General features: G+C 41.0%; 1 protein-coding gene across 9 annotated transcripts in view; it reads right to left on the bottom strand.

The window, feature by feature from the left end:
- The window catches only part of LOC109867368 (enhancer of mRNA-decapping protein 4), a 45497-nt gene that overhangs the window by 16158 nt on the left and 6226 nt on the right, over positions 1-23113 (bottom strand). Inside the window, exons 2-19 of one of the 9 annotated variants that reach the window (XM_031801933.1) lie at positions 19822-19978; positions 19506-19617; positions 16836-16935; positions 10959-11145; positions 10644-10791; positions 8910-9014; positions 8683-8792; positions 8451-8558; positions 8072-8167; positions 7873-7972; positions 7587-7767; positions 7391-7457; positions 7173-7273; positions 6878-7059; positions 6680-6759; positions 6482-6584; positions 5683-6263; positions 5496-5597 (exon numbers count right to left, since the gene is read on the bottom strand). In XM_031801933.1, coding sequence (XP_031657793.1) covers positions 5496-5597; positions 5683-6263; positions 6482-6584; positions 6680-6759; positions 6878-7059; positions 7173-7273; positions 7391-7457; positions 7587-7767; positions 7873-7972; positions 8072-8167; positions 8451-8558; positions 8683-8792; positions 8910-9014; positions 10644-10791; positions 10959-11145; positions 16836-16935; positions 19506-19617; positions 19822-19978 — 2620 coding nt within the window. The remainder of the gene's footprint in view (positions 1-5495; positions 5598-5682; positions 6264-6481; positions 6585-6679; positions 6760-6877; positions 7060-7172; positions 7274-7390; positions 7458-7586; positions 7768-7872; positions 7973-8071; positions 8168-8450; positions 8559-8682; positions 8793-8909; positions 9015-10643; positions 10792-10958; positions 11146-16835; positions 16936-19505; positions 19618-19821; positions 19979-23113) is intronic. The other 8 variants (XM_031801935.1, XM_031801936.1, XM_031801934.1 and 5 more) reach the window with 8 other exon arrangements.

Here is a 23113-nt window from a genome sequence, read left to right as displayed (position 1 = left end):
AAACCTTTACAAATGCACAATCGAGAGCATCCTGTCGGGCTGTCACCGCCTGGCACGACAACTGCTCCGCCCACAACCGTAAGGCTCTCCAAAGGGTAGTGAGGTCTGCACAACGCATCACCGGGGGTAAACTACCTGCCCTCCAGGACACCTGATGTCACAGGAAGGCCATAAAGATCATCAATGACAACAACCACCCGATCCACTGCCTGTTCAGCCCGCTATCATCCAGAAGGTTGAGGTCAGTACAGGTGCATCAAAGCTGGGACCGAGAGACGATGTAAAATTGGATGTAATAAATGTATCACTAGTCACTTTAAACAATGCCTCTTTATATAATGTTTACATACCCTACATTACTCATCTCAAATGTATATACTGTACTCTATACCATCTACTGCATCTTACCTATGCCGCACAGCCATCGCACATTATATTTATATGTACATATTCTTTTTAATTCCTTTACACTTGTGTTTATAAGATAGTTGTTCAATTGTTAGCTATTACTGCACGGTCGGAACTAGAAGCACAAGCATTTCGCTACACTCGCATTAACATCTGCTAACCATGTGTATGTGACCAATACATTTTTATTTGATTTTCAGAGCAAATGGTCTGAATACTTATGTAATTAAGGTATTTCTATTGTTTTTAGGGTTAAAACCTCTTCTGGATAAGACCCTTCATCTCAATTTCTGCCTAAAATGACATACCCAAATCTAACTACCTGTTATTCAGGACCTGAAGCAAGGATAAGCATATGCTTGATACTATTTGAAATGAAACACTTTGAAGTTTGTGGAGATGTGAAATCAATGTAGGAGAATATAACACCACAGATCTGGTCAAATAAAAAATGTTTTTTGATGTGTTGTCTTTGAAATGCAAAAGAAAGGCCATACTTTGATAGAGGAAGCTGGGGATAATTTTTGTACTTTCCAGTCACGTCCTGTTGAGATCCTGGCTGTCTTTTTAGATTGAAATGTTGGTGGGAGTGGCTCCACATCATCTTATAGCACAGTGTCCCAATGGTCCTCTCCCTCTGTGTTAGTTGCCGCTGGTGCACTGGCCCTCCTCCCCTTCTGGGCTGGCCTCTTCACACCTCTAGATGGCCGGGCGGGGGTGGGTGTGGAGTCAGAGACAGCAGCAGGGGTCAGACTGGAGTAACCATTTCCCACATTTGAATGAGTGGGGGATGGAGGACTTGAATGTGGTCTCTTTGGAGTTGGCTCCCAGAGGTCAGCTCAACCTCTATTAAGGATACAGTTGGAACTCAGGTTTACATATTTTATTTAACCTTAATTTTAGCAGGAGGTTAACCCTGCATCAATACTTTTACAGATGAGCTCTTCATCAAATACACAACACGTGTATAGAACACAATCTTTAAAATGAAATGAACTCAGCAAAAAAAGGAACGTCCCTTTTTCAGGAACCTGTCTTTCAATGATAATTTCAAAAAATCCAAAGAACTTCACATTGTAAAGGGTTTAAACACCGTTTCTCATGCCTGTTCAATGAACCATAAACAATTAATGAACATGCACCTGTGGAACGGTCGTTAAGACACTAACAGCTTACAGACAGACAATTAAGGTCACAGTTATGAAAACTTAGAACACTAAAGAGGCCATACTACTGACTGAAAAACACCAAACGGAAGATGCCCAGGGTCCCTGCTCATCTGCGTGAACGTGCATTAGGCATACTGCAAGGAGGCATGAGGACTGCAGATGTGGCGAGGGCAATAAATTGCAATGTCCGTACTGTGAGACGCCTGAGACGGCGCAACAGGGAGACAGGACGTAAAGCTGATCGTCCTCGCAGTGGCAGACCACGTGTAATGTAACCGATGTGAAATGGCTAGCTAGTTAGCGGTGGTGCGCGCTAATAGTGTTTCAATCGGTGACGTCACTCGCTCTGAGTCCTTGAAGTAGTGGTTCCCTTTGCTCTGCAAGGGCCGCGGCTTCTGTGGAGTGATGGGTAACGATGCTTCGTGGGTGTCAGTTGTTGTGTGCAGATGGTCCCTGGTTCGAGCCCGGGTAGGGGCAGCGGGACGGACTAAAGTTATACTGTTACATAACCCCTGCACAGGACGCCAAAAAAAACTTTCCACCTTCACTACTAACCCGTCGATGTGGATAGGGCGGTGCTCCCTCCGCTGTTTCCTGAAGTCCATCTTCTCCTTTGTTTTGTTGATGTTGAGTGTGAGGTTATTTTCCAGTGTGGTTGCGTTGTCTGCAGACCTATTGGGGCGGTAAGCAAATTGAAGTGGGTCTAGGGTGTCGGTGATGTAATCCTTGACTAGTCTCTCAAAGCACTTCATGATGACGGAAGTGAGTGCTACGGGACGATAGTAATTTAGCTTAGTTACCTTTGGTTTCTTGGGTACAGAAACAATGGTGGACATCTTGAAGCATGTGGGAACAGCAGACTGGGATAGGGATTGATTGAATATGTCCGTAAACACACCAGCCAGCTGGTCTGCGCATGCTCTGAGGATGTGGCTAGGGGTGCCGTCTGGGCAGGTAGCCTTGCGAGGGTTAACACGTTTAAATGTTTTACTTACATTGGCTGCGGTGAAGGAAAGCCCGCAGGTTTTGGTAGTGGGCCGTGTCAGTGGCACTGTATTCTCCTCAAAGTGAGCAAAGAGTTTTTCTTTTTGTAATCCGTGATTGACTGTAGACCCTGCCACATGTCTCGTGTCTGAGCCGTTGAATTGGGACTTTACTTTCCAGTCTCCATACTGACGCTTAGCTTGTTTGTTTTCCTTGCGGATGGAATAGCTACACTGTTAGTATTCGGTCATGTTTCCGGTCACCTTGCCATGATTAATAGCAGTGGTTCGCGCTTTCAGTTTTGCGCGAACGCTGCCATCAATCCATGGTTTCTGGTTGGGGAAGGTTTTAATAGTCACCGTGGGTACAACATCACCGATGCACTTGCTAATAAACTCGCTCACAAAATCAGCATATACATCAATGTTGTTGTATAAGGCTATCCAGAAAATATCAAAGTCCACGTGATAGAAGCAATCTTGAAGCGTGGGGTCAAATTGGTCGGACAAGCTTTCTGTTTCCTGTTTTCATTTCTGTCTATAGGATGGGAGCAATAAAATGTAGTCGGTCAGATTTGCCGAAAGGAGGGCGAAGGAGGGCTTTGTATGCGTCGCGGAAGTTAGAGTAGCAATGATCCATAATGCTGCCAGCCCGGGTTGCGCATTCGATAAGCGGATACAATTTAGGGAGCTTTGTTTTCAGGTTAGCTTTGTTAAAATTCTCAGCTAAAATAAACGCAGCGTCAGGATATGTGGTTTCCAGTATACATAGAGTCCAATGAAGTTCTTTCAAGGCCGTCAAGGTGACTGCTGGGGATATATATGGCTGTGATTATAATGGAAGAGAATTCTCTTGGTAGGTAATGCGGTTGGGCATTTGATTGTAAGGAATTCTAGGTCAGGTGAACAAAAGGACTAGAGTTCCTGTATGTTGTTATGATCACACCACGACTCGTAAATCATAAGGCATACACCCGCGCCCTTCTTATCAGAGAGATGTTTGTTTGTCGGCGGATGCGTGAAGAAACCGGGAGGCTGTACCGACTAACGTATCCCGAGTGAGCCATGTTTCTGTGAAAACACCCAACCTACCTACCTCATCCCCACACCGTTTTTATTTTATTTACTTTTCTGCTCTTTTGCACATCATCATCTGCTCATTTATCACTCCAGTGTTAATCTGCTAAATTGTAATTATTCGCTCCTATGGCCTATTTATTGCCTACCTCCTCATGCCTTCTGCACACACTGTATATAGACTTTCTTTTTTCTACTGTGTCATCGACTTGTTTGTGTTATTGGCTTGTTTATTGTTTACTCCATGTGTAACTCTGTGTTGTTGTCTGTGTCACACTGCTTTGCTTTATCTTGGCCAGGTCACAGTTGCAAATGAGAACTTTTTCTCAACTAGCCTACCTGGTTAAATAAAGATTAAATAAATTAAATAAAAAACAGAATGTTACAATCTCTGATGTCTCTCTGGAAGGCAACCCTTGCTCGAATTTCGTCTACCTTGTTGTCAAGAGACTGGACATTGGCGAGTAGTATACCTCGGGAGCAGTGAGCGATGTGACCGTCTGCGGAGCCTGACCAGAAGACCGCTCCATCTGCCCCTTGTGCGGCGCCGTTGTTTTGGGTTGCCTACTGGGATCTGATCTATTGTCCTAGGTGGTGGTCCAAACACAGGATTCGCTTTGGGAAAGTCAGATTCCTGGAAGTAATGTTGGTAAGTTGACGTTGCTCTCATATCCAATAGTTCTTCCCGGCTGTTATACTCACAGAAATTATTTTAACAGTTTTAGAAACTTTAGAGTGTTTTCTATCCAAATCTACCAATTATATGCATATCCTAGCTTCTAGGCCTGAGCAACAGGTAGTTTACTCTGGAGGTGAAAATACTGCCCCCTACCCAAGAGAGGTTAACCTTCTAACAGGACAATGACCTAAGCACACAGCAAAGACAATGCAGGAGTGGCTCTGAATGTCCTTGAGTGGCTCAGCCAGAGCCCGGACTTGAACCTGATCAAACACGTCTGTAGAGACCTGAAAATAGCTGTGCAGACTCCCCATCCAACCTGACAACTTGAGGATCTGCAGAGAAGAATGGAGAAAAAAACTCTCCAAATACAGGTGTGCCAAGCTTGTAGCGTCATACCCAAGAGACTCAAGGTTTTAATCGTTGCCAAACGTGCTTCAAAGTACTGAGTAAAGGTTCTGAATACTTGCATAACTGAAATATTACATTTATGTTTATACATTTGCTAAAATGTATAAAAACCTGTTTAGGCTTTGTCATGATGGGGTATTGTGTGTAGATTGATGAGATTTTTAACAATAAAATACATTTTTGAATTAAGCTGTAACTGCACTGTTGTATGTGTCCATATGGAAAAAAACGGTTGATCAAGATTTTGGTCAACCGGGGCCAGCCCTACTTCAAAACAGCAGTAAAAACAATATTTTGAAATTGAAAACATTTTTCACATGGATTTAGATGGTAAAATGACTTCCTAAGCTATTCAGTGCTAGTTCTCTCACAAACTGAAATTGAGCAAACGGTTTGAATTTTAGCAACCAAGAAAATAGCGATTTCCACTAGATAACACATCCATGGTCAGAACAGCTTTCGCAGTTTGACAACAGATGCTGCTCCGGCAAGCAAAATCAATAGACGAATATCACAGCCATTCACAACACTGGTGGGTAAGTAATACTGTGAAACACCATAATTGCACTATTAGCGCCAGATATTATGGACATTTTCTGAAATTACAATGCAAAAACATCCTATGTGTAACAGCTTTAAATCAGAATCAAGTTTACCTTTACAAGCAAACTTCAAATCAAGCACTGACCTCCAAAAAAACACAGCAAATACCACAGCCTTCCAGGGTAATTGAGAACTGAAGGGGAGTTCCAGAGATGTCTATCTTACCTCTGTTCTGCACTGGCGTCCTGACTGTCATTCTGGGTTAAGTGGTAGGTGCGTCTGTGGTATGGAGAGGACATGTGTCTGTCCTTAATTTCCTCCCTCGAGCTAAGAGAAACAAAGAGACCCGTGTATGCTCTGGGGTTTCTTGCATCGGTAAAGACATTGTGCTTATGTCAGTGTGTGAACTTACCAGTCTCCCAGGCCATTGTCTCGCAGGCTGTTGCGTGTTTCCCGTGTGATGTCAGGAGCTGCAGGCCACGGGTGGCTCACATTGTTGTCTGAGCAGGAGGCAGCGGCATTCTCCTGTGACAGGGCGTTCTCCAGTAGTGAGGGGGTGTTACTGAGCCTCTGTTCCGCCTCCACTGCTCCTACTACAGCACCCAGCTCCAGGGGTAGATGGCCATGGTCAGAGCTGTTCCGGTTTCGTGGAGAGAGGAGGTGAAGAGCTGAGGCTGCAGAAGCCATGCTGTCTGTGTGGAGGGCTGGGAGAGTTTCTCGAGATTCAGCTCCAGACACCCCCCCCAGACCTCGCTGCAGCGTCTCAGAGGCGATCTCAGGTATGTCCTGAGACATGGCCGTGGAGGCAGACGAGATGACGTCCGGAGAGCGGGCCCGGGTAGGAGAGGCCTGCTGAATCAGCATAGGCTCAATGACCTGCGGGTCCAGCGAGAGGGGCGGGTTTGGAGAAGGAAGCCCCTGTAGAGGGCGGAGGGGGTAGGTGAGGGGGAACATGAGCGTATGAGGAGTGGTCTCTTGTGGAAGATGGTACATCTTTATGAGACAGCCGGGAAGACCAAAATGGAACAAGGAGTAAGGATAATGTCACATACGATGGAGAGGGACGAAAGGTCTTGTAAGTTGACATGAACACGTTACTTTAGCCCCTCAGACTCTCCAATTGTGTGGCACACATTCTGCTTTCTAACTGTGTGTAATGACGGCATCATGCTGTGAGTGTGTATGTGTCTGCGCGTGCATGTATGGCCTACCGGCATGTTGTCCCCTAAGCCTGCGATGAGGATGGAGTTGCTCTCCACAGACATCTTAGGGCTCTGGGTCAGCTCCTCTCCTCCCCTGCAGACATTACCATCACTGGAGTCAGGGATGTCAAACCACAAATCGGTTTGCCTGCTCATTCTAATCAATTATGAATTCCTCCCCTGTTATGCACTCTTGAGTAGACCTACCTGGCGCCACTGTCAGAGTTGCTGCTCATGGCTGTCACTATGGTCAGGCTGCTGGCACTGCTGCCTGGGGAGGCTGGGACCTGGGGGAGAAAGGTAGAAACAAAATGAAAAGCAGGATCAAGATCCAGGAGTAATCTTCCATCCTTGGATATTCACTGTAATTTTGATAGAATAGAGAGCATTTGGAACAGGACATACTGAAGCACTGGGGGTCATGAAGGCGTCAGGGGTCATGAGCTTGGGCATAGCAGCAGTGCCGGAGGGGGACAGGAAGTCAGCAAGAGCCGGAATCTTGCAGAGATCATTTTCGGAGCCGCATCCAGACTCCTTATCAGAGCTCAAACCTTCCACACTCATGTCTGTCAAGTGATCTGAAAAACCTAGGGAAGTACAAATATGGATTTTTATCCATGAAAAATTGGGATAACATTTCTAAAATCTCACTTAAAACGCAGAAGAGGATAGTTTTGGTTTATGAAGACTAACAGTTTACCTAACTCACCAAAGCCATTATTTGAGTTCGAGTGAGGCAGGAACAAGGATGAGCCAGAGCCAAGGTTTGGCTGGAACCAGATCTGCACATCTTGAAGGGACCTGTGGGCAGAAGAATATATAAACACCCATATGGGTGTATGAAATGGGATACTATATAATTTAAATGCAGACCTCTTAGTAAATATGGTAATAATGACCATGAATAAGGACACTCACTTTGTGTGAACACAATATAGCTTGATTTGGATCCCAGCTTTGGATTCCATTGTGCCCTGGTTGCCATCTAGAGATAAAGGGAAGAACAAGTCTTAATAAAACATAAGCAAAAATTTGACCCATGATAATTCAGAGTTAGACCAGCCCATCTTTAGATCAGGTTACAGTGGTAACGGGTATAAAAGGTGAAGCCCACCTGCAGTCATACTCTCGCTCTCCTCATCTGGCGGGAGGACCTCCGTGTGGCACAGGCGGCTGTGGCTGACATCCTGAACACCGAAGCTAAGCACAGGGTGTGTGAGCAGAAACTCTGACACGGCTGTGAAGCTGGCTCTGCCTTTTTCCTGGTCCTGCAACAACTCCATCACATACAACACCTAGAGGGACAACACAAACCAGGGTCAATTACTCATTATACTAATATCCAACAGGATTACAGTTGAAAGATCATAGTGACACAGCAGAACATAAGTTATTCTGACCTTTCTCTGTACGTCACTGAGGATGAGGCATTCTGCAGACAGGTCCAGACTGGCCTTCAGACAGGGCAGGACTGAGGAGTTGAACGGGTCTGGAGAGAACCTAGAGCACATGTACATAGGCTCTTGTTAAAACGTGTCCAGTAACAGACAACTTGCAAGCATAAAAGCATAGCGAAACCCACAGGTAAAACAGTCAGACCTGATGGTCTGCAGGCAGGTCCATGACACTGTGCACCACATCTTCAACTCCTGGTTCTGATCAGCTCCAGTAATCAGAAAGCGCCAGAATGGAACACTAGAAAGGCAAAAGGGGAAGAACATGTATTAATCTCTCGTGGGCGCTTAAGAGAAAATGACTGATTGCATTGGGTAATGCTTAAAAAGATGGCACCTACACGTGTCTACCTAACCCTGTGGAACTCAAAATGAACATGTATTTATTACCGATTTTAAAATGAAGTCTGATTATTAAAAAAAAAATACAACCCCCCCCCCAAAACAAAGTCTCATACCCCAAATCCTCCCAACGCCTGTTAAGATAAAGAGTAAAGCAGCAGTAGGGAACAGTAGTTACTTACTCTGGGTCCTGTTTCTTGTGGTTGTCACAGAACAGCAGGCAGGAAAGGGGGTTCCCGTTGTGGGGCTGCCACTCGTGTAGACATCTGTGGAAGAAGCCGGGGAGAGGACTTCACAAAGGAAAGTCAAAGTAACCATAGAGAAACAGATGGAAAGTAATGGCAAGAAACAGCTGGAATGTTCAAGAATATAATTGAATAGTAAAAAATTTAGTAAGTGAGTAAAAATGTCTACCTTGGCTGGTCCTGTCCTTCAATGTAGATTTGCCAGAACTTTACATATCCATCATGACTGGCTGTGGCCAAGACTGTGCCATCCGGAGACAGGGCACCTTCACTGATGCGCTGGAGAAAAACAGAAAAAATCCATTCTCAATTTCTACACTAAAAACCAGCCCGTAAATAAGTGCTTTCCATACTGGAAACAGACCATGTGATTACTAAATTATTGAAATGCCCTACATCTGTATGTCCTTTTATGGTTATAACTCCATCCTTCAGTTCAGTGGCATCTACTGGCCAGGTGCCATTGTTGCTGCGGAGGATCTCCAGATCCCACACTTCAGCCTGGGGAGAAATAGGACAATCAGCTGGAGGGAGGGTGTAAAGGAAATGGTACAAATGGAGGAGGTGGCAGCATTTGTAAATATTCCGGTTATGTGTAAGCAGGGCATACAGTGCCTTCAGGAAGAACCTTTTTCAAATTTTGTTGTGTTTCAAAGTGGGATTAAAATGGTTATAGTTTACATTTTTTGTCAATGATCTACACATAATATTCTGTCAAATTGGAAGAATATTTTGACCGTTTGTAAAACAAAATAAGACACTAATATAGCTCGATTAGAAGTATTCAACCCCGAGTCAATACATGTTAGAATCACCTTTGGCAGCGATTACAGCTGCGCGTCTTTCTGAGTAAGACGAAGAGCTTTGCACACCTAGATTGTGCAACATTTGCCCATCATTCTTTTCAAAATTCTACCTCAAAATTGGTTGTTGATCATTGCTAGACAACCATTTTCAGGTCTTGCCATAGATTTTCAAGCAGATTTAAGTCAAAACTGTAACTCGGCCAATCAGGAACATTCACCGTCTTCTAGGTAAGCAACTTCAGTGTACATTTGGCCTTGAGTTTTAGGTTATTGTCCTGCTGAAAGGTGATTCTCTCCCAAAGTCTGGTGGAAAGTTGACTGAACCAGGTTTTTGTCTAGGATTTTGCCAATATGTAGCTCTATTCCGTTTTTTTTTTACCTGAAATGACTCCCCAGGCCTTAACAATTCCAAGCACACCCGTAACATGATGCAGCAACTATTATATGCTTGAAAATACAGAGAGTAGTACTCCGTAATGTGTTGTATTGGATTTGCCCCAAACATAACGCTTTATATTCAGGACAAAGTTCATTTCTATTCCACATTGTTTTCAGTACTTTAGTGCCTTGTTGCAAACAGGATGCATGTTTTAGAATATTTGCTATTCTGTACAGGCTTCCTTCTTTTCACTCTGTCATTTAGGTTAGTATTGTAGAGTAACTGCACTGTGGCTTATCCATCCTCATGTTACTCCTATCACAGCCATTAAACTCTGCAACTGTTTTAAAGTCACCATTGGCCTCATGATGAAATCCCTGAGGGGTTTCCTTCCTCTCTGGGCAGGAGAAGGACGCCTGTATCTTTATAGTGACAGTGTATTTACACACCATTCAAAGTGTAATTAATAACTTCACCATGCTCAAATGGACATTCCATTTTTTTTTACCCATGTAACAATAGGTGCCCTTCTTTGCGAGGCATTGGAAAACCTCCCTGGTCTTTGTGGTTGAATCTGTGTTCGAAATTCACTGCTTGAAAGAGGGACCTTACAGATAATTGGATGTGTGGGGTATAGAGATGAGACAGTCATTCAAAAATCATATGTGACTTATGTGACTTAACCACATTTTTACTGCTGAACTTATTTAGGCTTGCCATAACAAAAGGGCTGAATACTTATTGACTAAAGACATTTCAGCTTCTATATATTTTCTTATTAATGTGTAAAAAATAATAATCAAAAAACATAATTCCAATAACATTACGGGGTATTGTGTGTGGGCCAGTGACATTTCCATTTGATCATTTTTAAATTCAGGTTGTAACAACAAAATGTGGAAAAAGTCAATGGGTGTGAATACTTTCTGAAGGCACTGTACATACTCTGTCTTCATGCAGTAGGGCCAGGGTCTGGCTGGCATCCTCAGGGTTCTCTTCATTGTCCTCTAGGATGAAGGGACACCAGATCAACCTCCTATTGGAGTTCAGAGGTGTGTCCTCAGGCCTCCGGACGTGGACAATGACTTGATCGCTGGGAAGTATGTGGGTTAAGGTGCATAACACACAGATGTACACACGTCACACTATCCTATACAATGTGCTTTTAAATGGTCAAAACCAGGTAAATGTATATTGTTACATGAAACAGTAGGAAAGAACCAAGGGAAGTGCTATTATTGAGTAGAATGAGGAGGATACAGGATCTTGCTGCTATGGCAGGTGAGCTGCCAGATGACCAGGTTACCGGCCTCGTCAACACATCCCAGCAGGGTGGAGTCCAGGTGTGCGAAGGCCAGATCTGTGACTGCACCAGTGAAGCCCTTCAGGAGGGTGCGCTCTGCCGAGCCCAAGCTCAACACACGGATCATGGCCTGGTTGTTTGCTCCTGCACACAAGTACAAAACATGAGTTTGCCAACTTCTGTCACATTCAGAATCAATCCAGACCTTTTGGTTTTTACATGGATAGCTAAAGCAAAGTTGAATGCCAAGGGTCCAAGGCATAGTGCAGTACTTGGGAAAAACACAATATTAGTTCAGTGTATGTTTTACCACAGATTTCTATAACCTCCAGTCGTTTGTAATTCTGTCATCACTATAAAGTTAAGTGATTTGATGACAGGTAGAGGGAGATCAAGATTCCAGCCAAAGAGATATAACACAGGGGTCTTGGCAGTCACACAGGCAAAAGCAAATACATTTCTTATCCACTGTTAATCAAATAAATAGACCTTCCTTTAACCTTTGCAACAACACCATGCATTTCTGGCTGCAAAATGCCAAGAGCAGGTTTCTAAAGTGCAATTTTTGGGGCTGACAAAGCAAAAAAAAAAAAGGAATACAAATCTGAATGGGTACGTAAGGTCAGAGTAAGACATGTGTATTTCCAGAACATGAAATACAAAGAAAATCCAATGAAAGGGGTACAAAATGGTCAGATCAATAATGACATCAAGAAAATTCTAAACAAATTGAGACGTGATCTCTTTAAAGGACACAAGAATAATCATTATTCCATTCTCACTACGCGCCACTCAAAATGCTTAGAACAAATAAAAAGGGAATTGTTCACAAGCACATTTGCACCTGACAGTCTTGGTAATGTGTGTTTTCGGCAGGAACGGGCATTTAAAATTATTTTACTATTTGAATAATATTATTTTATTTTAAGTGCATTCATTAAGTATTCAAACCCCTTGACTTTTCCACTTTGTTACGTTACAGCCTTATTCTAAAATGGATTAAATAAAAGTAATTGATTTACACCTCAACACAATCCATTCTTGGAGCTCTATGGGCAATTCCTTTGACCTCATGGCTTGGTCTTTGCTCTGACATTCACTGTCAACTGTGGGACCTTATATAGACAGGTGTGCCCCTTTCCAAATCATGTCCAATCAATTAAATTTACCACAGGTGGACTCCCAGTTGTAGAAACATCTCAAGGATGATCAATGGAAACAGGACACACCTAAGCTCAATTTCAAGTCTCATCACAAAGGGTCGGAAAACTTATGTAAATAAGGTATTCCTGTTTTTTATTTTTTTCCCATTGAAAACATATCTAAAAACCTGTTTTTGCTCTGTCACTATAGACTATTGTGTGTAGATTGATGTTTTTTAAATTTAAAAAACCTATTTTAGAATAAGGTTGTAACGTAACAAAATGTGGAAAAAGTCAAGGGGTCTGAAACCTTCCCGAAAGCACTGTATTTGGATTTCTGGACAAATTTTAAACATAGAAATTGACATATCATTAACCAATCACAGCCCTCCTTTAGGATTGCACATTCAATAATCACCAGCAGAGGGAGTCCCTTTGAATCCATTTTCCCATACACTGTTGGTGGTGCTTATAAAAGGTATCATAACTTCAGAATTAGCAGAGAGCCCACTGGAAATCTGATGTACTTGTAGCATATACTGTTCCAAACAAAGTCAAAATGAACAAAATCAAAAAGGGTAGTTCTGAGAAAATCATAAGTTGAATCAATGGTATGTGAACAATTTTATTTCAGAATCTAGACATTCTCCATGTTAGAGCACACCTAGGAGTATAACGACACCAAGATGTCTGTATCATGTACAGTTCACAGGCAGCATGTATAGGTTAAATTTTTTTTTTTGCCTGTTTCATCATGATCTACGCAAAAATGGTTTGTGATACAAATGTGAAAAGCATGTTCAACATTCCTATGTAAGAATTGCCAGAACAATCAGAGATTACAAAAATATTTTCTGCTCCCGCTGGAATTTCCCCCATTGTTAAAATGAAAGGCCACATAGATCTTTAGTTTAAAGACCCTCGCTGCCTTTAGTCTGAATGTTAAGTTTGATCTGAAACCATTCCTGTGATTTTGCTATCCATTTGAAATAAAACTGTATATGCTTATTATGAAGGCAATCTGTGATATTGCCACCTATTGTAAATTAAAAAAGGACATTTACTGATGTAAATGTGGTGTGCCAGCTAATCTTAATAGTGGTAGTGACAGGAGTAGTAATGGTAGTAAGGAAAGGAAGATACCTAGTCAGTTGTACAACTGAAATGTGCATTTAACCCAACCCCTCTGAATCAGAGGTGAGGGGAGGCTGCCATAATCAACATCTTCAGCGCCCGGGGAACAGTGGGTTAACTGCCTTGCTCTGGGGCAGAAAGACAGATTTGAACTTGTCAGCACAGGGATTCGATCCTGCAACATTTTGGTTACTGGCCCAATGCTCTAACAACTAGGCTACCTGTGGTAATAACAGGTTTTTCATAGGCTTTGTTAGTTATAGTGACCTATTTTTGGGTGGTTTGTAGGTGTGAAGTTATTATAGTAGGCTAGAGTGCACTATATCATCATAAGCTCTCAAAATGTTTCAGTGGCAGTGATTTCAGTTTACAATGTTGAAGCCAACGAATGGTGCAACGGTCTAAGGCACTGCATGCATATATATGCATAATATATATACATTGTCGTAGCAGAATCAGAATTCTTTAGGTAACAATTATAAATATTTTATTTCATGCTTATGTGAGATATTTGTCATTAGAATGTATTTTTTATAATACTGTTGGCCGTTTGCAGTTATCTGTTCTCTGTCAGGGTTCAGTTCAGTTACAGCCAATGCTGTCTGGCTATGTGTCTTTGCTATAAAGGATCTCAGTTGCAATGAGTAAGCACTCTCAGAGAATTCATTTATTAGACACTGAATTGATCTGAGAGTCACAGGGTTGTGATGGAGCTCATAATAATTAAAGATGGACTTTATGATAACTCTGATTTGTGTGGTGGTTTGCTCTCATGATTTAGTAATACAGGAAATTTCTCCTACCTACCTACCTACCTACCTACCTACCTACCTACCTACCTACCTACCTACCTACCTACCTACCTACCTACCTACCTACCTACCTACCTACCTACCTACCTACCTACCTACCTACCTACCTACCTACCTACCTACCTACCTACCTACCTACCTACCTACCTACCTACCTACCTACCTACCTACCTACCTACCTACCTACCTACCTACCTACCTACCTACCTACCTACCTACCTACCTACATACCTACCTACCTACCTACCTACATACATACATACATACATACATACATACATACATACATACATACATACATACATACATACATACATACATACATACATACATACATACATACATACATACATACATACATACATACATACATACATACATTACATACATACATACATACATACATACATACATACATACATACATACATACATACATACATACATACATACATACATACATACATACATACATACATACATACATACATACATACATACATACATACATACATACATACATACATACATACATACATACATACATACATACATACATACATACATACATACATACATACATACATACATACATACATACATACATACATACATACATACATACATACATACATACATACATACATACATACATACATACATACATACATACATACATACATACATACATACATACATACATACATACATACATACATACATACATACATACATACATACATACATACATACATACATACATACATACATACATACATACATACATACATACATACATACATACATACATACATACATACATACATACATACATACATACATACATACATACATACATACATACATACATACATACATACATACATACATACATACATACATACATACATACATACATACATACATACATACATACATACATACATACATACATACATACATACATACATACATACATACATACATACATACATACATACATACATACATACATACATACATACATACATACATACATACATACATACATACATACATACATACATACATACATACATACATACATACATACATACATACACACACAGTTGACGTCAGAAGTTTACATACACTTAGGTTGGAGTCATTAAAACTTGTTTTTCAACCACTCCACAAATTTCTTGTTTACAAACTGTAGTTTTGGCAAGTCGGTTAGGACATCTACTTTGTGGATGACACAAGTAATTTTTCCAACAATTGTTTATTTCACGGTATCACAATTCCAGTGGGTCTGAAGTTAACATACACAAAGTTGACTGTGCCTTTAAAGAGCTTGAAAAATTCCAGAAAATGTCATGGCTTTAGAAGCTTCTGATAGGCTAATTGGCATTTGAGTCAATTGGAGGTGTACCTGTAGATTTATTTCAGTGCCTCTTTGCTTGACATCATGGGAAAATCAAAAGAAATCAGAAAAAAAAATGGGAGACCTCCACAAGTCTGGTTCAGCCTTGGGAGCAATTTCCAAACGCCTGAAGGTACCATGTATATCTGTACAAACAATATAGTACCCAAGTATAAACACCATGGGACCACGCAGACATCATACCGCTCAGGAAGGACACGCGTTCTCTCTCCTAGAGATGAACGTACTGTGGTGCGAAAAGTGCAAATCAATCCCAGAACAACAGCAAAGGACTTGGTGAAGATGCTGGAGGAAACCGGTACAAAAGTATCTATATCCACAGTAAAACAAGTCCTATATCGACATATCCCGAAAGGCCACTCAGCAAGGAAGAAGCCACTGCTCAACAACCACCATAAAAAAAGCAAGACTACGGTTAGCAACTGCACATGGGGACAAAGGTTGTACAAATAAAACTGTTTGGCCATAATGACCATTGTTATGTTTGGAGGAAAAAGGGGAGATGCTTGCAAGCCGAAGAACACCATCCCAACTGTGAAGCACAGGGGTGGCAGCATCATGTTCTGGGGGTGCTTGGTGACCCCAAGCATACTTCCAAAGTTATGGCAAAATGGCTTAAGGACTACAAAGCCAAGGTATTGGAGTGGCCAACACAAAGCCCCGACCTCAAACCTATAGAAAATTTGTGGGAAGAACTGAAAAGGCATGTGCGAGCAAGGAGGCCTACAAACCTGACTCAGTTACAGCAGCTCTGTCAGGAGGAATGGGCCAAAATTCACCCAACGTATTGTGGGAAGCTTGAGGAAGGCTACCCGAAACGTTTGACCCAAGTTAAACCATTTAAAGGCAATGCTACCAAATACTAATTGAGTGTATGTAAACTTCTGACCCACTGGGAATGTGATGAAAGAAATAAAAGCTGAAATAAACCAATCATTCTCTCTACTATTATTAAGACATTTCACATTCTTAAAATAAAAGTGGTGATCCTAATTGACCTAAGACAGGGATCATTTCTTAGGATTAAATGTCTGGAATAGTTTAAATGCATTTGGCTTAGGTGTATTTAAACTTCCAACGTCAACTGTATATGTGTATATATAATGATCAGATCATACCAAGTAACAAGGGATGGTATAATGCATGGTTCCACACCAGAGGCTGGTGAGGGGAGGATGGCTAATAATAATGAATGAACTGGAGTAAATGGAATGCTATCAAACATGGAAACCAGGTGTTTGATGAGTTTGAGACCATTCCATATTTTACTATTCCTTTCCTCCACATTTAAAACTTCCACCAGCCACCACTGTTCCAAACTCACCTCGGATGGCATATGCCAGGTATGCGTTAGAAACCGCAATGAGGTTGCCGTAGTAATACTTATGCTCCCAGTCATACTTGGCGACAGGCTGGATTTTTACCTACATGGAACAGGAAAGAGTCAAAATTAAAGGACCCATATACTTACAACAGAGCAACACTGAGTCAAGAACATTCATTGTATATTGTGTTAACATGAGGACAGATATTCAGACAATGGTAGTAAGCGCAAAACAGTGCTCGGTAATAAATTGCTTAGCTATCTAGAGATATCTAGACTTGAGACAACCACCCTTGCCTAAAAAAATTGTCTTTACATTGTTTGTCTGAGAAAGTTGGTGTAATCACGCCGGTGACCTTTTTCATGTCCTCAAGGACAGTTGAGGGCCCAGTGCAGCCGTTTTGATCTCAATATTAAATCATTACTCGGTAACATCTAAGAAATGTACTGTAATCGTTACAATTTTAAAAATGTCCAATGGTAAAAAAGCAACAAAAATAGTTTAACAAAGAAAATGTATCAAGCAAGAATTTTGCTAGGACTGTATGGGAGTGGTCTAAGTGCATTAACCCACAGTTAGGAATGTGGTGCGGGGTATACAACCTGAAAACTAGCTTTTATTGGCAGAGCGGTTTGGAACAATTAAGTGTAAAAGTATTTGGTTTTAAATATACTTAAGTATCAAAAGTAAAAGTATTAAATATTTAAAATTCCTTAAATTAAACGGCACCATTTTCTTGTTTTTTATATTGATGTATAGCCAACCCCCACGACATAATTTACAAACAAAGCATTCGTGTTTAGTGAATTGGACCATTTTCCTGCCCTGCTAAGCATTCAAAATGTAACAAGTACATTTTGGTGTCAGGGAAAATGTATGGAGTAAAAAGTAGATTATTTTATATAGGAAGGTAGTGAAGTAAAACAAAATATAAATAGTAAAGTAAAAGTACAGATCGCACCCAAAAACTACTTGAGTAGTATTTTAAAGTATTTTTACACCACTGTCGAACAGTAATCTATGCCGCTCGGTCATGTTGTCAAAAAGGCAGCATGATGCACTGTTCCGAAACACACATCTCTTTCCATAAAATATATGCTTGATAATTCAAACTAGTTTTCATTGAGAAGACAGATAAAGGGCAAGAGCACTTGCCTCGTGTCATACTGTTGCAAGACTGTGAGGAACCTCTGGCTGGAATGGATCTTGTTAGCTACCCACTCATGCTGCATATAGTCAAGTTTAAGCAGATTTGAAAAATGCCACAAGGCATACAGACATATTGAAAGCATTCAATGATTTACTGTTCGCCGAAGTCCCTATACAGATACAGTACTTTACAAAAAAAGATACCGGTTGGTGGCGTGCGTATCGGGATCGGCCATGAAAAGCCAACTGGCTGACCTGTTGCACCCTCGACAACCACTGTGATTATTATTATTTGACCCTGCTGGTCATCTATGAACATCTTGGCCATGTTCTGTTATAATCTCCACCCAGCACAGCCAGAAGAGGACTGGCCACCCCTAGGTTCCTCTAGGTTTCTTCCTAGGCTCCAGCCTTTCTAGGGAGTTTTTCCTAGCCACCGTGCTTCTACACCTGTATTGCTTGCCGTTTGGGGTTTTAAGCTGGGTTTCTGTTCTTATTTTCAATGACGGCCTAGGAACAGTGTGTTAACTGCCTGTTCGGGGATTTGAACTTGCAATCTTCCGGTTACTAGTTCAACGCTCTAACCACTAGGCTACCCTGCCGCCTGCATAATCACCTGACCTCAACCCAATTGAGATGGTTTAGGTGGAGTTGGACCGCAGAGTGTAAGAAAAGTACTACATGAATCCATGTGTGTTATTTCATAGTTGATGTCTTCACTATTATTCTACAATGTAGAAAATAGTACAAATAAAAGAAAACCCTTAAATGAGTAGGAGTCCCCAAACTTTTGACAGGTACTATATGCAGAGGGAATGATTCATAAAAAAATAGATTTTTTTTTAAACACTTCCTCATATGAGACCAGCATTTCTCTAGTGTTCCATTGGTTTTCAAATCAACTTTCTTTAGTTGTCTAGCAGCCAAAGGCATAATCCTAGTCATATTTGCAACCCATGCTAGTTGTTGAATCTTTAGATATCCCCTCCTAAAATTCGAATGACTATTTCCATCTTTGTCATATGATGCCACTTGCATGTGCAGTGCGCTTTTTACAAGTGTTTTCCCGCTAATCGCATTTGTTACCTTTGGGTGTACAACTATGTTCAAATCGCTGCACTAATCAAATGTTTCCTGCAAATGAACGCAAAAAAAAAGTTAAATTAAACATCTTTTGAACGGTTTGGGGTAGAAACTTGGTTTTTAGCATAATAATTGTGAAACCATGACATTAACAAAGCTGTATTCAGTGCGTATATATATGGCACTCAGGATGCACACATATTTTAAAAGAGTTATTGACTAAGGAAAAAGTGGCCAGCTGGAAATGAGTATAACTGGCTATTTGGCCAATGGCCGGCGCCTAGTGAAAACACAGGGGGAAAAAATCCATAAATTTGTTGTTCTCTTCCAGGAAATAACACTTTTGCACTGTTCGTTATATCAACTATTGTACAAATATGATACAAAACACTAGAAAACAAAATTGACTGCACTAGGCCTTTAATACTCAGTCTTACCTTGTTGCTGCCACGTGCCTTGCTGTCAATGCTTGAGTCTCGACTGGCCACAATTTCAACATTGTTAGATGTGATGGGAATGCAAGTGGAGCCATCATCCCCAGAGAGGCAGCTGGTGAAGAAACCAAATACAATGTTAACAAACTGGACACTTGATCTCCTAAAGAGATCTAGATTGAATGTTGAAACCCATGTTCAATCAACCCAAATGTTTCACACAATACTGAAATGTGCATTTCTGTACCTGAGAAATCTCTGTTAAGGCAGAGAAAAATACTGTACAACAGAATAAAGAAGAGGTAACTTTATTACTTACATGATCTGACACTCTTGGGTGTTCATGTTCTCTGAATTAGGGCCTGTGGATTCAGCCATGGTTGACCTGTCGCCTGCTCCTATAAGGTCTGCTCCCAGAAGTCCATTCAATTCACCATTGAAAGATGTTTTGCTTTGGTTCTCACTTGGAGAAGCATCTACGGAAACAAATACCTGTGAGTAACTCAGTCCCCTAACTTTGGATATCACCAAAAAATTATGATAAGTAGCGAACCCTATTGCCAAGCAACATTTTCAGGGGTAAAGCCGAAAGGGGATGACAACATTCCTAGTGTAATTTTACATGCTACCAGAAAACCCTTATTCATCAAGGACTGATGTTTCATCGCCTCCAAAGAACCCAGGCAACCTCATGCCTTATGATTTGGTTCTGGTGCTTAGACCTTGATGACCCTCAGTTCCATTACATTACACACAAGTTATTGGATGAAGGCGTCTTCTGGAACAGGAGAGTTTTGTTAAGAGCCCTGGCACCCTGTCTGAACATTAACACACTTCCCTTAGAAGAAAAAAAAATAGAAGTTAAATGGGTTTCCATCACATTTTCAACTCTGGTTCTCAAACGTTTGCGTTATATAGCGACTGTGACCACTAGTATTGCGTATAGCTTACATGGAGACAATAATTATGAACAAAAGCGCGAGAACATTTTTATTCGTCAAACGGCAGCCAAGCATCGATTATCAGGTCATCAGAATAAGACCCTCGCGATATTTATTGGAAAGGAGCATCAAGCTCATCACCTTGCACTTGCGCAACAAGTTCAAACATAACTTATTCCATCTGTAGCCTAATAAACTGTCTGCTCTCCCGACGAGTCGAAGTGCGAGGACGACACGTCATCTCGTGACTCCCAAGTTTAATTCGATATGGTTATGTTATCAATTATTTGCGCATAAAAGCGTTTACACCGACAATCCGCGCATAATTCATTTTACCGAAAAGATCCCACCTTGACTAGCGTAGTGTTTGGTTGACAGTTGTAAAGTTAACCTTACATTTTTTTTCTCCTATCAGGCCCGTCATGACAATATCTGACGTACTTTACACGCATAAAAACGTGGGACGGATGAATAACAGAAGCGAAGGAAAAATGTTTTACCTTCTATTTCAGTCAAAAGACGCCCGATAACAGTGAAACATCCTCATTATTAGCAACACAACCTCACATCGATCTTACTCTGATAGGGTGAGGAAAACCCATAGCAAAGAGCAAATATGAACAAACCGATTTTACGGGTTTCACAAAAAGGGCTGTCCCACATATTTGAACGTTCTAACATGACTAAACCGTCCGCATTACGTGCGCGAGTATTGTAATATACATTTACACACGTTATTCAATAATTTCATCCAAACTGCTCGCCCGCGTCGACATAACCGGGCACCTTGATGCTCTGCAAGTCCCGCGTCTCCCATGGTTTTTACAAGCATAATAACCCACGACGGTGTTTGAAAGATGAAATTGGTCCACACTCTTATCCAGTTGGTGGCGGTAATGCACCTTAAAATTAGTTGGCAACTACCATGTGAAATCCACAGAAGGATGAACAAGGATAGATGAATCAAAAATATAATAACTATATAGGTTTCCCATTTTATCTGTGGATTAATTGTCAGAGTAGAGAGCACAAGATTTTGTGTGACTGAAAATGGGTAAACAAATAAATAAAAAGGGACCATATGCATTTCAGGTAAAATAACCCAATTTTTATTTCCCATGACAAATTAGCTAGCAATGTCCATTAATGTTTTGTGTGTTTCAACCTGTGCTCAAATTAATATAGTTGGTTTTGAACACGCCTGGTGGGGATAGACAAAATTCAACTAGTTCCGTCACCAACAACAACAAAAAAATCTTGGTTGACCAAGAGTCATTGGTTCTTTCGACCAATCGATTGTTGGATATTTTAAAACATTTTTCTATACGTTTTTCCATGCGTTTGAATAAAATCAACTACATGTATCTTGTCTGATAATTATTAAATCAAACAGTGCGCTTAAAGTAAGACAGACAAATGACTCAAGGAGCCCAATGGCCACGCTGTATTAAAACAAATTACAGTAAGTGGCTGTGTTACTGGCGCATGTCGTCTCTCCTCACTGCTGCAGCGACCATAGCACAGCAAGTGTTGATCGCACTGTCCATTCTGAAGTTGCAACATAATTACAGCCATTTAGATGAATTGTTTCTCTGACATCAAAATCCCCAATTTGTTTAAGAAAAACCTTCCCTATTCCCTCAACCCTTGCTCTTTTACGTGACACGACTGCATCACATACACTTGACCAATAGGGCCAGACCTATAGCCTATCATAATTATAAGAAATTGATTATAAAAAAAAAAAACTCTGAACACATGACAGCAAAATAGGTGCAGAGGACGTGAAAAAGAAACTGGAAAACGGGGAATGTTTACTGGTTGCGCAGAAGGGATTGCTTTGGATTATAGTGGACTAAGCCAATATATTACTTCTATGCCTGAACTTTGAATGTGCGGAAGACACGGCTTGGTTGTGGAAACTACTGGAGATCAAGAAAAAGGAGGGTATAGGAGCAAGCGCTGCGTGAATATTAGGCCTGTGTGTGACAAACAGGTGCTTAAGATGTTTTTTTTTCTGACCATTTGGAACTGTAAACTCTAAGTCTACCAGAGAGTCTGTTCTAACGAAATATATATACTGTATATAAAACTAAAATGCTTGTTTACATTTCAACGCGCGAATGACCCATATGCTGTGTCATGAACTAATTATTGATACAGTAGACATACACACACACACACATACATACGTGTAAGTAACAAGGCCCGAGGGGGTGTGGTATATGGCCAATACACCATGGCTAATGGCTGTTCTTTAGCACAAATGTTTTTTCATACCTGTGGTATAGGGTCTGATATACCAAGGCTGTCAGCCAAGCCAATCAGCATTCAGGGCTCAAACCACCCAGTTTATGAATTGATATATAGGCCTAAGTAGGTTATGGCATTAAGACTAAACAGGATGTGCACTTAGGACTACAGATCAATGGTGCTTAAACAAGGCTACTACTATACGAAGCCTACCAATGAAGCCTACCAATGATAATGACATTGCTTAATATAATGATAATATAACAATAAGGTGGTCAAGAAAGAGGGTATAGGAGCGAGAGCTGCATGCATACTATGTGACAAACAGGTGCTGTTGATTACAATATTATTTTTCTACCCGTTTAGAACAGTGTAAACACTAAATGCATGAAGTAATACCAGAGTCTGTTCTAAGGA

This window comes from Oncorhynchus kisutch, linkage group LG22 (assembly GCF_002021735.2).
Source record: "Oncorhynchus kisutch isolate 150728-3 linkage group LG22, Okis_V2, whole genome shotgun sequence".
Lineage (NCBI taxonomy): Eukaryota > Metazoa > Chordata > Actinopteri > Salmoniformes > Salmonidae > Oncorhynchus > Oncorhynchus kisutch.
The sequence above is the reverse complement of the archived record's forward strand: the minus strand, read 5'-3'. Positions and strand labels throughout refer to the sequence as shown.